The sequence below is a fragment of the Ochlerotatus camptorhynchus genome, unplaced genomic scaffold, assembly GCF_037179485.1.
Source record: "Ochlerotatus camptorhynchus isolate MF236.1 unplaced genomic scaffold, CSIRO-AGI_Acam_v1.1 ptg000141l, whole genome shotgun sequence".
In the NCBI taxonomy this organism is placed as follows: domain Eukaryota; kingdom Metazoa; phylum Arthropoda; class Insecta; order Diptera; family Culicidae; genus Ochlerotatus; species Ochlerotatus camptorhynchus.
Genome location: NW_027040631.1, coordinates 1,363,668 through 1,380,228, shown reverse-complemented (window position 1 = coordinate 1,380,228; position 16,561 = coordinate 1,363,668). Strand labels below are relative to the sequence as shown.

Sequence of the window (16,561 nt, the reverse complement as noted above, 5' to 3'; positions counted from 1 at the left end):
TGTTTCTCAAGTTTTCGGAAAATTCCTGAAATTCTCGAAATATTCCATAATTCTTCGGAACTCCTTGAAAGTTTCTGAAACTTTCCTCCTTTAAAAATCTCTATACTTTTTTTTCGAAGATTTCAGAACTTCTTAAAAATTCTCGGATTTTTTTTTTTTTTAATTAGTCTAACTGTTTTGATGTTTTTTGATCTTCACTGATGTCCACGCATTTTTTTTTAAATTCACGAATCTGCGTGCCTAAACTTTGCGTGCCTAACGTCAAAATTTGCATAAATTTCAAAATTCAATTAACTCTAAAAACATAATTTCTCAACCTTTTTCTTCACCACAAGTTGCATTTTGTCTGGAATCTATTTAAGTTTATGAATCCATCCGAACACATTTGGATCAATACATGGTTCCGGAGTTATTCACTTTTGGTCGGCATTCGGCTTTACTATTCTGTAATAAGTATACACACGATGAAAATCATGTTTTTTTTTTTCTCTCAAATGATGTAATTGGACCAAAGGCAGCTATACCGATGGTCCACGATCACATTAGCCCCCTCGGGCATGTTCCGGTGCCCCCGGGGAAGTGGCCAATTCTCAACAAGAACCAAAACCCATCGTGCGACATATCAAAGTTCATGATTTGACAATTTTTTCTCGGTAATGGCCTTATTGAGAGTCCACGATCACACTTGCCCTCCCAGGTATGTTCCGGTGCCGCCGGGGAACTGGTCAGTTCTCAACAAGAACCAAAACCCATCGTGCGACATATCAAACTTCGTTATTTTACAAATCTTGGCCGGTAATGGTCATATTGAGAGTCCACGGACATACAAGCGCTCAGGGGCATGTTCCCTCAGAAATGTTACGGTTCTCTCAAAAAGTGGCCAAGTCTCGACAAGAACCAAAACACGTCGTACGACAAATCAAAGTTCATGGTTTCCATAACTTGGCGGGTAATGGATTTATTGAGATGGCATGTTCACATTGGCCACCCCCGGTACCCTCGGGGAAGTGGTCAGTTTTCAACAAGAATTAAAACTGGTCGTGCGACACAGCACAGTTCATCATTAAAAAAAAAAAAAACTCGGATGGTAATGACCTTATTGACAGTCAACGGTTACACTAGGCTCCCTCGGCCATGTTCCCGTGCCCCGAAGAAGTAGCCAATTTTCGACAAGAACCAAAACCCGTCGTGCGACATATCAAACTTCATGGTTTTTTCAGAACTCGGCCAGTAATGGCCTAATTGAGAGTTCACGGTCATATTCGCCATCCCAGGAACGTCCCAGTGCCCCGGAAATGTACCAGTGCCCAAGGAAATAACTAAATCTCGACCTGAACCAAAACATGCCATACATAAAACATCAAGATTTAACGTAGCTCTGTCAGTTTTGGCTTTATTGAGAGTCCACGATCACATTGGGGCTCTCGCGCATATTCCGGTACCCCGATGAAGTGGACAATTTTCCACAATAACCAAAACACGTCATGCGACACATCACATCAAACTTTATGATTTTGCTGAACTCGGCCAGTAATGTTTTTTTTTTTGCGAGCCCACGATCCCATTGACCCTCCCGCGCATGTTCCGGTGTCCCCGGGTTTCATGTTGCAAGAATGTGATGTCAATTACTCAAGGTCTGACCCAACTAGCATCAATTAAAATTAGGTTCAGTAGTTATGGGGATCTGAGGACTCTAAATAAGGTCAAAACTGACCGAGTTCGGCAAAATCATGAAGTTTGATATGTCGCACAACGGGTTTTGATTCTTGGCCACTTCCCCGAGGACACCGGAGCGTATCCGGGAAGGTTAATATGACTGTGGGATTTCAATAAGGTCATTACCGGCCGAGTTTTGAAAAGCGATGACGCTTGATATATCGCACGACGGGTTTTGGTCCTTGTTTTGGTGCTTGTCGAAAATTGGCTACTTCTCCGGAGTACCGGAACATGCTCGAAGGAGCTAGTGTGACCGTTGACTGTCAATAAGACCGTTACCATCCGAGTTTTTTTTTTTTTTAATGATGAACTATTATATGTCGCACGACTAGTTTTAATTCTTGTTGAAAATTGACCACTTCTCCGAGGGTACCGGGGGTGGCCAATGTGAACATGCCCTCTCGCCAAGTTATGAAAACCATGAACTTTGAGTTGTCGTACGACGTGTTTTGGTTCTTGTCGAGAATTGGCCACTTTTTGAGCGAACCGTAACATTTCTGAGGGCAGTGGAACATGCCCCCGTGGACTCTCAATAAGACAAGATTTGTAAAATCATGAAGTTTGATACGTCGCACGATGAGTTTTGGTTCTTGTTGAGAATTGGCCACTTGAACATGCCTGGGAGTGCTAGTGTGACCGTGGACTCTCAATAAGACCATTACCGGCCAAAATATGTCAAATCATGAAGTTTGATATGTCGCATGATGGGTTTTGGTTCTAGTTGAGAATTGGCCTCTTGCCCGGGGCACCAGAACATTCCCGGGAGAGCTAGTGTGACCATCGGCTCTCAATAAGGCCATTACCGGCCAAAATTTGTAGCATCATGAATTTTGATATGTCGCACGATGGGCTTTGGTTCTTGTCGAGAACTGGCCACTTGCCCAGGGGCACCGAAACATGCCCGGGAGGTCTAGTGTGACCGTGGACTCTCAATAAGGCCATTACCAGCCATGTTTTGTAAAATCATAAAGTTTGATACGTCACACGATGGGTTTTGGATCTTGTCGAGAATCGGCCAGTTCCCCGGATGCACCGGAACATGCCCGGGAAGGCTAATGTGACCGTCGATTCTCAATAAGTCCATTACCGACCAAGATTTGTAAAATAATGAAGTTTGATACTTCGCACGATGGGTTTTGGATCATGTCGAGAATTGGCCAGTTCCCCGGGGGCAGCGGAACATGCCTGGGAGGACTAGTGTGACCGTCGACTCTCAATAAGACCATTACCGGCCAAAATTTGTAGCGTCAAGAATTTTGATATGTCGCACGATGGGCTTTGACTCTTGTCGAGAATTGGCCAGTTCCCCGGGGTCACCGGAACATGCTCGGAAGGGCTAGGGTGACTGTAGACTCTTGATAAGACCATTACCGGCCAAAATTTGTAGAATCATGAATTTTGATATGTCACACGATGGGCTTTGGTTCTTGTCGAGAATTGGCCACTTGCCCGGGGGCACCGGAACATATCCGGGATGCCCAATGTGATCGTGGACCGTCGGTATAGCTGCCATTGGTCCAATTACATCATTTGAGAGAAAAAAAACATGATTTTCATCACAGAGTAGTAAAGCCGAATGCCGACCAAAAGTGACCCCAAAGGGAACCGGAATAACTCCGGAATCATGTATTGATCCAAATGTTTTCAGATGGATTCATAAACTTCAATAGATTCCAGACAAAATGCAACTTGTGGTGAAGAAAAAGATTGAGAAATTGTGTTTTCAGAGCTACAAACTAAGAAATACCTAATCTCACACGTGACGGAATCCAATAAAGCGAAGACTTCAATTCAAGAAGACTGGCAACTTTGCCAGAATCTAAGCGATAGATACAGTAGCGCTGCGATTGAGGGAAGGTGGAAGCAACGCATAGAAAAATGAGCAAATACACAAACCTTTCTTCTGAGGATGTAATCTTTGCTATCAAATTCGTTCGAAGCATTTACCTTTGAACGGCAGATTACGCGATTGTACCTGTCGCATAGTGTTCGTATGAGAGAATTGAAGAGTTGCCAGTCTTCTTGATATGTTGTCTTCGCATAAAGGATGAGACGTAAACAAACATGTCATGTATAATTAAGTGCTCAGAGACTAAAAAGTCTTTTTTTGTATTAATTTATTTGTACAGGCTCAATTGAATAAACTTTACAGAGCCAAGTTATCATTTGCGTTATACATAATAGATGTCTTAAAGCTAGAGTTAAAGGAATTGAACCGATTACTCGCTAATTTCGCGTCTGTTATCACTCAATTTTATGTCAAAATTGACGCTCGTATATGTCAGTCTCAGGGCACCTAAATTTACATCAATTTTTCGAAGTGTGTAATAAAAATTTTAAATCTTTGAAAATTTAGACGTTAGGCACGCAAAGGTTAAAAACACGGAACCTCCCCTAAAATGTTGTTTGCTTATGTTCATGTAACATTCCAAATTTTCATGAACCTCTCGGAACATTGCCGAAGTTTTCCTTTAATCCAACAATGTTCGTTAAATTAAATGAACTGTCCTAAGGTTCTCCGCTCTGTCCTGATTTGAAATTCTCTCAAACATCCTCAAACATTTCTGTAGCAAGCGTTTTGCTGACTCTTAACTTAGTGTTCAAGATGCACTTCCACAGCTATTAAATGAGAGCTTTTTGGCTTTTTTACCAGACCGGGAATTTGCCTTAACTGACTAGACTATCAGAGGCCGCTGAAGCTCTTGGTACTGTTTTGAAAACCTTTAAACACCCCTGAAGTTCTCTGGACTACTGTGAAGATTTCGTAATATTTCTGATATTTTCTTAAGTTCTCTGGAGTTCTCTGAATTTTCCTGAAATTCCCGGAAGTTCTTTCGAAATTTTACAGAAGTAAATGGAACTGTCTTGAATTTATCGGTACATACCCTTACAGATCTCTGCAGTTTTCTGATATTTTTGGAACATCAAGAATCTCTGGAAATCCCTAAAGATCTCAAGACCTAACTTCTCTAAGATGCTTGGAACATTTTTAAAGTTTCAAAAATGCTCCTCTGAAGTTCTCTTGATTTCCCTGCAGAACTTCTTAAAAGATCCTGCAGTTTCCCTGAAGCTAACCACTTTAAAATTCTTGATGCCAAAATTTTCAAAAAGTTTTCGGAACTTCCCTTATCTTCCCGTAGTTTGTTTATGAAACTTCTGTGAAATTCTCGGCATTTTTGTTCATTCCTCAGAACGTTTTTAAAGTTCCTACATTTTTGTGTGAATATAATGGGACTGTCCTGAGAAGATCTCTTATCAATAGGAGCTGTCTGTGATTCTTCAAATAGTGTATGCAAACGTAAAAAAATAGAACCCAATCATTCGACTCAAACGTTTAGCATCCACCCAAGGACAAAGGTCTTATCAACTTAGTTCTGGATTATAAAAATAAAACACACTTAACCCCACCAAAACCCCATCTTACCGTCTTCCTCGGCAGGTTGAGCGAGTAGGTCTTGTGCAGATACTGGTGGCAGTGGGGAATGCCCTTCTGCTTCTGCGAAACCCGGTAGGTGTGCCGCCAGCCGAAGATACCGGTAATTTTATCCGCCAGGGCCGGACATTTGGGCGGCAGCTCGAACACGCTGGTTTTCTTTTTCATCACACGATTTGTTCACAGGCCACTTCCGGAAGTTTCACAACACAAAACAAAACACAACGTAGAGGAGATCTCTCTCACGCGATCGAGGAAGTCACGCGCATGCTTTTTTTTTATTATTCGCCCGTTCGATCGTCCGTTCGCTTCTTTCTTTCTTTACAAACAACAACGATCTGTTTGTCTAGTTATACACACTACGCTCACTCACTCTCTGGAGATATGTTGTTACGGGGTATCGGATATGTATGTTGATGACGGCGTATCGTGGATCGAATTAATTTACACTTTTTTCAGCACTTTTTCCCTCCTTCGGCAACTGGGATCGAGCTCTTCTGGGGTTCGATGCGGTTATTTCCGCGCAGCAGCAGCACCACCATTAGACGAGAGGAGGCCCGGTTTTTCAACAACTTCCTCAAATCACACACAACACCGTGAACCGCGGCGCTCATTATGTGTTGCGCATTTGCAGCAGCAGCCTCAGCATCGTGGTTGGACCGGTTTTTGAGTGGTAGTTTTTTTTTTGTTTTGGTTAGTGCTTGCTGAACGACCAGCTGATTTTTCCGTTCATTACCGATGTAGTGACTCACGCCCCCCCCCACACACACGCTACTACCAACTGGACATTCTCTTTCACCGTGCACTGCGACCGAATGCTGCTAACTAGCAACCGTCAGCGAAACCTATGGTAACAACAATAACAACGGGAACATGAACCTTTCAAATTTCACGAACTATTTTGCCGACATTCCTCCCCAACTACCTATAATGGTGGCGTTGGTTGGGGCGGAGTGTCTCTGGGAGATCTTGAGGAAAAGCGATCGTTTCACATATTTGTAGACATGCGTCCGCCGCATAGATCGTTCATATATCGTTGGTTTTGAGCGTGGATTGAATTACGGCTGCGCGAATGTTGTCCGGATCGGGGTGTAAACATTAGCTCCTTTTGACTTACCGAGTTGATGTGGACAGGGAATTTTCGGTGGCGTAGCGAGGATGAGGATTTACGAGAGATAAAAAGCACCACTATTTTAGCTATGATCAGTATTGACTACAATTTTCGATTACTTTTCCGAAGGGACGTATCAGCTTTTGTAAACAATGCATTTGATCGTCGGTTTGGCGTAACTGGTAGCTCGCTTACGCATACTAACACCACTATCAGGCAGGGGGAAATTTCCCCTATCTGATGGTAGTGTTAGCATGCGTGGGCGAGCTACCAGGTACGCCAAAATCTACGATCAAATGCATTGTTTACAAAATCTTATACGTCCCTTCGAAAAAGTAATCGGGGATTTCTATTCGATATCATGACTCAAGATCGTAGTAAGTTGAATACCGTTAATAGTTAAGCAATTTTCGGCCTCTAAATGACCATCAACAGGTGTAAAGGAAGTTCCCCGAGAAGATCGATGTTGTCTCAAACCTTAGAGGATATCCGAAATTCATCGAAAGGTTCTTCACAGTGAACCCTAGATTACTCTAAAAATACCAGGACTTCAACAGAAAAATTAACAGATTTTTAAAGAAACAATGTTTTGAACGTAAAAAAATATGCTATTTATGCTACTGAAAACAGACGCAACGTTTGCTCCGCTAACACTTGTGCACAGTGGGCCAGGAATTAAATTTAGCAGGAAAAAATGATAACGCTCTTGGATTGCATCTAATTTAGTTGACATCTTGAATTAAGTTTCTTTGATTAATAAGGACTAAAATTTGATGCATAAAAATAGTACAAGTTTTGGCCGCAAAGATGGCGCAGCGATACAAACTTTTTTATTTCGCAAGATAAAGGTTTACTGTCTTTGGCAAAGTTGTAGAATGTAAAATTTAATAAAATGTTGCCCAAGACATAAATGCTGTACATCTTCATACAACTGAGGTATATGAAATTTTATAAAATTTGCTGAAATTCACGTATTTCTCGATATAAAGTAACTGTCACTTTTGACTGATATCACCGATTCCTCGAAAACGATCATTCAATCGAGCAAAGTAATGATTCCATCGAAAAGCCGAGACAAACCTCCATCTAATGATAATGTTTATTTATATGATTGAATTGTTACTTGAGAGATATCGACGATGACGGTGGCGGAAGTGACAGTTACGTTATATCGAGGTATAAATACCTGTATTATAATTTGAATATTCGTTCAAAAGAATACTTTTAAAGCGCCAAAAATCTCGCTAATAAAGCTTTAAATCGGTACAAATCAATTTGTAAGAATTTGCAAAAACCGAAAATTGAACATGTAACGAAATTATGAAAGATTTTGAACGTTTATAACTCAGCTGCCCCTGGTCCAATTTCAATAATTTTATCACCAAACAATCAGAAATATTTCTACGCATCGATAGCAATGATTTCGACTGTTGTTTTCCAACAACCAAATATTGAAAAAGTGGTAAATGTCAAGCATTGTCCAAAAGCATCGAAATAACTAACAAATCCACCAATCACGTACATGTATATCCTGCTTCCCCAACACAGTCAGCAGAGAATCGTTTCCAGACGAAACATGTCGATGTACATTCTCAAAAGAGGATTTTTTATACGTTTTAGGGGACATCCAATGCCATCTATTGTACTATATAGGTCAAGATGGAGAATGGAAACAAAGTTATGATTTTTATAAACGCCTAATTTTTTGGAAAATATTCACAACTTGGTAAAATTTTGTCTTCGATTTGATGTAAAAAGAGTACACCAAATTTACAATAAAAAAAGCACTTACATAAAATGTCGCTGAGTCACACCGTTTTCGAGATGTAGCGGTTTGATTGATCATTTTTTTAAAGGAAGGTTGGAAGGTTGATAATTCTTGGCTGTTTTCGAATGTTGCATTTTCCAGTGAGAGGTCGTATTGTTTGTTTTTTTTTTATATTTTGAGAATTTTCTGCTCTTGCGTATTTTTTTATGTCGGAGCTAGAGAGCCACGAAATACATTCTAAAACGGTCAAACATTACCAAAATTAAAAAAAAATCAACATTCACACCGCTGGATCTCACAAACGCACAGTGGTTTAAAAGTGCAAATTCGTGAACTTAATTGTTTTCTGAGATGTACGTACGTTTTAGCATTAAGGTGTCTTCAGAAGATTTTCATAGTTCTGGATTCCGCACCTTTTGGAATGTTCACCTTAATTTTTCTTAAGGTGCAACTGCACTTCAAAAAACTAACTTTTTTATATTAACAGATATCGAGATGATGTCTTCTACAAAGTTGTAGGGCTTCAAGAAACTTTGCTGAAGACATCAAGTTGCCATGACTTCATTGTATGAAGATATAAGAGATTATTTGCCAGTTGCACCTTAAAATCAGTTGTTTGAGTTTTTCTATGTCATATTCACGTTGTATCTCTTTGGTATCTATTCTGCAAAGTTTTAGATAATATCTAAACACACAACTTTTCTGAAGACACCAAAGTGCTATGATTTGATTGGCGAGAGATACAGTGATTTTTAAGCAAAAAATCACCCTTTTTCAAAAAGCTATAACTAAGCTGGCCGCAAATTGCCGCACTTGCAACAAGTTTCATTTGAAAGCTCAGAATTTGTACTTTAAATGTTGTGGAGATCATTAGTATCCGTTAGTATCCTGGAAACTGTGGTGGATTTTAGTAAACAAAGATTTAAGATTTTTGTAGGGGGCTATTCAAGTAAAAACGATATTTTGCTATCTAACAATGGTCTCGATTTTTTTTTGTTTAATTTCTAGTTTGTTTTTTTATTATTCTAAAGTAACTTAAAAGTAAAATAACATGTAAGATTAATCAAAACATAACACCGAATTTAAAAGTGATGTTTTTAATACAAAAAGATTTTGACATCCTCTCTTACACAATGGACCCTTTGATATCGAGCTAGGGAGATTCGACTGTAATTTGTTTTTAAGGAGGAAAAATGATCAAAGCAAACTATATATTTTATTTGAAAAAAAAATATAGTTTGTCGGCTACTGTCGTAAGACCTGTTACTGCATTTCAAGTACCAAAACTTATTGAAAATTGTGAAACATTGAAGGAACATGCTAACTTTTTTGTTCAGTTAAAATTGATAAGCGTAAGTTGCTGCAACTCTGGAAGGAAACCCAAGGAAGTGAAATTGAAAAAGTTCGAAAAATGAGTCAAGAAGTGTATAAAACGTACAACATTGACGAGTCCGATTTAAATAGAGATGATGTGGAGAAGGCTCTGTTACCGATTGGCAAATATTTTAAAAAGCTTTATCGCAAGTTCCACCGATCCGAGACAAAAATGGTCAAATGCAATATCCGCTACTTCGAAAAACCCTTCAATCTTCCCACTCTCTTGCTCTCTGAACTTCCTTCAACAAGCCGAGGTAGAACAACGACACCTTTCCGAGATAGTTCTGATGCTGTAAAACGCCGAAAGACTGCGTATCTATAACGGGGTCATTCCGTTAGCAACTTGACTTACGCTACTCAAATGAAGTTGCGTGAAGGTGGATCCGTAGATGCGGCAAAAGTAGTGAAGGAAGCAACAATGACAACCCCTACCCGAGCATCAAAGATACTTGTTTCGTGGAGAAATTCTCAGGAGAAGCAGCCCTTACAGTATTCTGACCTGGAAGCACTAGCAATGATCATAGATGCCAACTTGACCAAGTCACAATACCTCAAAATCCAAGGAGAAGCAAAACTGAGAAACGTGAATATTTACCCGTCGTACAACAAAATTGTCAATGCCAAGAAACAGTGCTATGCGGAAGATCAATTTATTATGGTTGATGAAAAAAATGCCGAAGTAAATCTTCAAAAGCTTTTGGACCATACCTCAAGTAGGATTGTTTTTTGCAAACAAGAAGCATCTTGAAGATTTTTCAGATGACGAGCTCAAGCAGGTTGTACCTTTTTTATTTTCATTATAGAGACTTTGAACCAATAATTTATTTTCCTCAGGTTGTACTTTTGGTAAAATGGGGATTCGATGGCAGCAGCGGACATGCGGAATACAAACAAAAATTTGAGAATGACGACGGAGAATCTAGTGATTCAAATATGTTTATTACTTCCTTAGTTCCTATTAAGGCAGATGTAAACGGAATAGTTTTGTTCCAAAATCCCCGACCATCAACCCGATTCTGTAGACCTGTGAGGATTCAGCTCGTGAGTGAAACTACGGAAGTATCAATCAACGAGAAGAAACATATAGAGAATCAGATTGACCAGCTTGTTCCAACAGTAATTACGGTAGAAGGCCGTACCATTATTGTGCGCTATGAGATGGTTTTGACAATGGTAGACGGAAAGGTCTGCAATGCTGTTACGGGCAACAAATCGTCACAAACTTGCTATATTTGTAATGCAACCCCGAAATTGATGAACAATCTTGATTCAGTAACTGAACGCGTGGAGAACAGCGATGCTTTCCAGTTTGGGCTTTCAACTTTGCATGCCTGGATCCGGTGAGATTTATTAAAATTAAGTGTTAAGTATTATGGTTTGATACAATATCAATATTTTATAGCTTTATGGAATACTTTCTTCACTTGTCTTACCGACTTGAAATTAAAAAATGGCAGGTAAGAGGACAGAATGTTCAAGCCATGAAGATTAGAAAGAATCAAATTAAAAAACGGTTCAAAGTGGAAACTGGCCTGATTGTTGACAAGCCTAAGCCTGGAGGATCTGGAACGTCCAACGACGGCAATACTGCGCGACGTTTCTTTTCCGATCCCAAGAAAACAACTGCAATAACTGGACTGGATGTGACAGCACTGGAACGATGTGGTACCATATTACAGGTAATAAAATGGAATACTGAAAAACCAGATGTACATACAAACAATACAATATTCTTCGGTATTTGCGTCAGGGCACAAAATCAACACGGAACGGTTTTCTAGTTATTGCATTGAAACAGCAAAGTATCTAGTGGACCTATACCCCTGGTACTACATGCCTGATTCATGGTGCCCAGGTCATCAATCATTTCACGGTTCCTATCGGACAGCTTTCCGAAGAAGCACATGAATCGAGGAATAAAGACCTCAAACGATACCGCCGAGACCACACTAGAAAATGTTCCAGAACGATCTTGAATCTTGATTTGATTCGCCGTTTGCTAGTGTCTTAAGATCCACTAATCTCAAGCATGCGGAAAAGCCCCAAAAAGGAGACAAAAAATTTGTCTCAAGACGCAAAGTTCTTGTTGACTTAGATGATGGAGAAGAAATGGATTCGGAGGATGAACATGATGTTTCAGATGATTTTGAAGTTTAATTTGTTTATCAGAAATTTTTAATTGTTACTTTGGTTTTATGTTTGGATTAGTTTAACATGTTATTTTACTTTTAAGTTAGTTTAAAATAAGTAAAAACAAACTAGAAATTAAACAAAAAATCAAGACCATTGTTAGATAGCAAAATATCGTTTTTACTTGAATAGCCCCATACAAAAATCTTAAATCTTTGTTTACTAAAATCCACCACAGTTTCCAGGATACTAACGGATACTAATGATCTCCACAACATTTAAAGTACAAATTCTGAGCTTTCAAATGAAACTTGTTGCAAGTGCGGCAATTTGCGGCCAGCTTAGTTATAGCTTTTTGAAAAAGGGTGATTTTTTGCTTAAAAATCACTGTATCTCTCGCCAATCAAATCATAGCACTTTGGTGTCTTCAGAAAAGTTGTGTGTTCAGATATTATCTAAAACTTTGCAGAATACACCAAAGAGATACAACGTGAATAAGACATAGAAAAACTCAAACAACTGATTTTAAGGTGCAACTGGAAAATAATCTCTTATATCTTCATACAATGAAGTCATGGCAACTTGATGTCTTCAGCAAAGTTTCTTGAAGCCCTACAACTTTGTAGAAGACATCATCTCGATATCTGTTAATATAAAAAAGTTAGTTTTTTGAAGTGCAGTTGCACCTTAAGAAAAATTAAGGTGAACATTCCAAAAGGTGCGGAATCCAGAACTATGAAAATCTTCTGAAGACACCTTAATGCTAAAACGTACGTACATCTCAGAAAACAATTAAGTTCACGAATTTGCACTTTTAAACCACTGTGAAACGGTGTGACTTAGTAAAATTTTATATTGTAAATTTGGTGAACTTTCATTATATTAAGACAAAGACAAAATTTGACAAAGTTTTAAATATTTTTCCAAAAACTTAAGCTTAAAAAAAATTATAACTTTTTTGTCCATTATTTCTCCATCTTGACCATAGTGTAAAAGATGGCACTGCACAGTAGTCGGTGATAGCAACATCACGAACTTAATTGAATTGTGTATACACTATTGACTTAATCAAACAACTGTCTGGAGAGGGGTTGTTTACCTAAATATTTCCATAATTCTACAACTTCAAACATTTATTATATTTATTTACTATGAAAAAAAATAATTTATGGCCTACTATGAAAAAAAAAATGATAAAGGACCCTACCTATCGATCCATCAACTCATGAACCGGGGACCAACGGCTTTACTTCCCTTCCGAAGGAAGACGTGATCAGATATGTTATGCCTCAGAACATCCCGGCGGTGCCGACTGGGATTGAACCCAGGCCTGCTGGGGTGAGAGGTAATCACGCTTACCACTACACCACCGGCGCCGCTGATTGCATACAGTAAATATTCCGATACATTTGTAAAATAATGTGTTTCGTATTGATGTTTTCCTTTAACGAGAAGTTTGAACTCTTCATCAATTCTGTTCAGTTTTTATGATGCCTTAGCACAAAAAGCATTTGTTTTTAAAGCCATCATAAACAATATTTAAATATTAGAAAGCTACAAGCATTTCCTTGATTTTTCTAAAATGATTTATTGCAGTCAATCAGACACGGTTTAAAGGGGCTTTTACATATTGATTGGTAACAACAAAGCAAACTATGTACAGCTGCTTAGCAAAATTTATCAAATACAAAGACTGACTCCGGGAAAATCTTCATCCTAGTAAATAGCATCATTACGATGCTGCACTGTACATAACCCGAAACAAGTTCCGCTGCTGAAAATGAAATCAACCTCGTGTGCACAATGAGGAAGTAGACAAAACAAGATTTCCATGAAAACATATTGTTGCCACGATGCAGCTGCTGCTGAGTCCACAATAATGCGAAGCTGTCACTGACACTTGTAGTAATTCCGACTACAACCGCGGTTAGTTGTAACATAGCCCCGCTTCAGATTCGACGGTCCACCGGAGGAATCGTCGGACAAGCGTGCGGCGAGGGCACGTGAAATTAATGTCGGAATTCTACCATACCGATCGAAAGTTACAACGTTTTCTCTTGTCTACATTCGCATGCGAATTGAGGGCCTTTGCTCTGCTCCATCATAATACGACTGACAGAAAGCTCTCGAATGCATGTAGCGAGCTCCCCATTTTAATGGCTGCACCACAAAACAGCTGTTTGCAGTACTTACTATACCTACAGCTAAGAAAAACACGTTAATACAAAGGAGCCAAAAAACCGGACCGATTCCGTTCGGTTGAGGCGCATGGGAAACTGCGAGAAACGAATGCAGCGCAAATATTTTATTGCGTTACCTCGACCCCCTCGCCGCGTTCCATGGCCACCCTGGCGATCTTGGGTACTACTATGAACCCCGCACCATCATCGTCATCGTGCTATGACCGACCGGTATGATGATTATGACGATGATGATGGAAGGGAATCCGCGCCTTCCTCTCCGCTGTATTATGTAAGAATCAGTAGACTCTGACGTTTGTGGCTTCATTGGGCGGGCCAGTTGCACTCTTTTGTGGCTCAATATTGAGGTGGCTAGATATTTCTGCGATTAGTCATTCACCCTTTTGTGAGGTGATGAATGAGGTCTGATATTCGAAGTGAATGGGGTGACCCAAAAAAAAACATGGAAAACTCGACGCGGTGATTGGAGTTATGGTTTTTTGTATTGCTGGCACATTTAGAAATCAACTGCGATTATGAGCATTGGTGGTCCAGATTCCTCCAATATTTTATTGGAAATCATCGTAAGACGTTTGTCGGAGTTCCAGATGAAATTGAGATTTGAATGCTAGGTGATATTAAAACTTGACAATCAGAGCAGTTGACGGGCCCTTCAAGTATTGTAAAAATATCAGAAGAGTTCTCAGTGAAGCTCTTGATTGATTTCTGAATCCCCTAGGGAATCCCAAACGGAATTATCGACAAGTTCCTATTAGTATTCATATTGAAATATGTTAAAATTCTGTTGTAAATTCATGATCTCGTAGGGTCATCTTGAATTTCACTGGAAAATCTGCTTCAAGCGGTGAGAAGATTTCTACATTTTGTTCTTTTTAGAAATAATATACAGTAATGACCCGATTTTGTCAGCCCCTTTTTTCAAATGCTCTATGAAACCTATGCACTTTTTCAGTGTTTCTATTGCACCAACGTATACCTTAAACAGCCATCTTGAAGATGAATGGGAAAGATTTGGAATTCCAGTTATCTGAAATTTTTGAAAGATAAATGTCTGAGGGGCTGGCAAAATCGGGTCATTATTGTATCGGACAAATTGCACCATTATTGATATTTTTAATTATAAGTGAATTCCGACATACATTCTCAAGTCGATTTTCCACCAACCCATACGATTGAAGGCTACTCGTCCTCGGGTGTTAAGTGCTGTCATGAAACTCCTAACTCCTAATTATGTTAAAATGTGTTTCCTCAACAACCTCCAGGATTTTGTCGGAGTTCCGAAGGACATGCTACTGGTAGCCAGGTATTCAATTCAACTATGGACTAGGTATTGTAAGTTTTATTGGATTTGCCTAATAAATTGTTTTACATTAAGCGTTTCCGATCTTTAAAATTGAATAAAACAAACTGTGTGACGAGATTCATTTTTCGATTGAAAGACCTATCAATATCATTATGTATAGAATATGACATCGTCCAAATGGCCACTTCGGCTTCGCTTGGAGACGTGCATCCGAGAGGTCCAGTTTTCCATGACTCTGGCGCACAAATCGGGCTGAATCTCGTTAATTGCTTGAGTAATGTTGAGTTTGAGGGCACCGAGGGTTTGCGACTTATTGGCATAGACTTGCGACTTAACATAACCTCACAAGAAAAAGTCTATCGGGTTTAAATTGCACGATCTTAGTGGCCAGTTGACATTATCTCCGCGCGAAATAACCATGCCCGAAAATCGCTCATGCAGAATATCCTGTGTGGCAGGTTGCAACATCCTGTTGGAACCACATATCGTTCACATTCATATCGTCCACTTTAGGTCAGAAGAAGTCGGTAATAATCGACCTGTAGCGCTCTCCGTTGACGGTGATGGCCTCGCCAAAGTCGTTTTCAAATAAGTACCGACCGATGACGCCTCCGGCCTAAAATGCACGCCAAATAGTGACTTTCTGGGGATGCATTACCACTTGGTGGACCTCGTGTGGATTGGCCTTGTCATAAATTCGACGGGACTGTTTTCAACTGCTCCAAAACCCAATCAACGAATACACGGCGCTGTCTATGATCGTTAAGTTTGAGCTCCTTGGTTAATTGAATCTTGTATGAGTGCAGACCCAAGTCACGACGCAGAATTCGCCAAGTTGAAGCCTGCGAGAGGCCCAGTTCTTGTGCGCGGCGCGGAATCGACTGCCGCGGGTTCTCCTGCACACTGTCGCGTACAGCGGTGATATTCTCGACAGATCTTGCGTTCCGTTGAAGTACAAGTGGTGGTTGAGCGTTCACCGAACCAGTTTCCTCGAATTTGTTCACCACATTGCGAATAGTCCTCTCGGTAGGACGATTATTGCTACCGTAAAATGGGCGAACGTTGCTCGCAAAGAACACTTACTTTGATAAAACAATTTCATAATTTGCACAATTTTATTATTTTGGACATACATCTATTCTAAAATTTACAGAAATTCTATTGAAAATTTCTATATTTCAGGCTAAATTGAAAACTTTCTTCTGTTGACGAAGCGAACACAAACTTCTGGTGGTGAATCGATTGCATTAGGATTTTTAATCAGCCAGGGCTCCAGATGATATCAGATAATTGGTATCGCAAGCTGTGTTTTGTCGGAGTTGGAGATGAATATCGGATTTAAAGTGGTTAATTTTTAAACAAGTACTTTTGAAAACTTCTGATCGTGAGTTGTTTCAAATCCTAGACCTGCCGGAAGTCCCGAAACTTCAAACTGTAGCAACTTTGAAAACGTCGGATATCTCTTGAAATTGTCGGATATCTCAGAATACCAGAAACTTGAACAACGCTTGGATCTGTGAGA

At 39.7% G+C, this 16,561-nt stretch overlaps 1 protein-coding gene across 6 annotated transcripts in view; it reads right to left on the bottom strand.

Moving 5' to 3' along the window:
• Window positions 1-16,561, bottom strand: part of baz (bazooka) — a 235,813-nt gene that overhangs the window by 14,245 nt on the left and 205,007 nt on the right. For 2 of the 6 annotated variants that reach the window (XM_065221319.1, XM_065221320.1), the window contains exon 2: window positions 5,141-5,994. The exons of 1 other annotated variant lie outside the window; for it this stretch is intronic. In XM_065221319.1, coding sequence (XP_065077391.1) covers window positions 5,141-5,317 — 177 coding nt within the window. In that variant the 5' untranslated portion in view covers window positions 5,318-5,994. Of the gene's footprint in view, window positions 1-5,140; window positions 5,995-16,561 lie in introns of those variants that run through there. 3 more of the 6 variants (XM_065221324.1, XM_065221325.1, XM_065221323.1) reach the window with 2 other exon arrangements.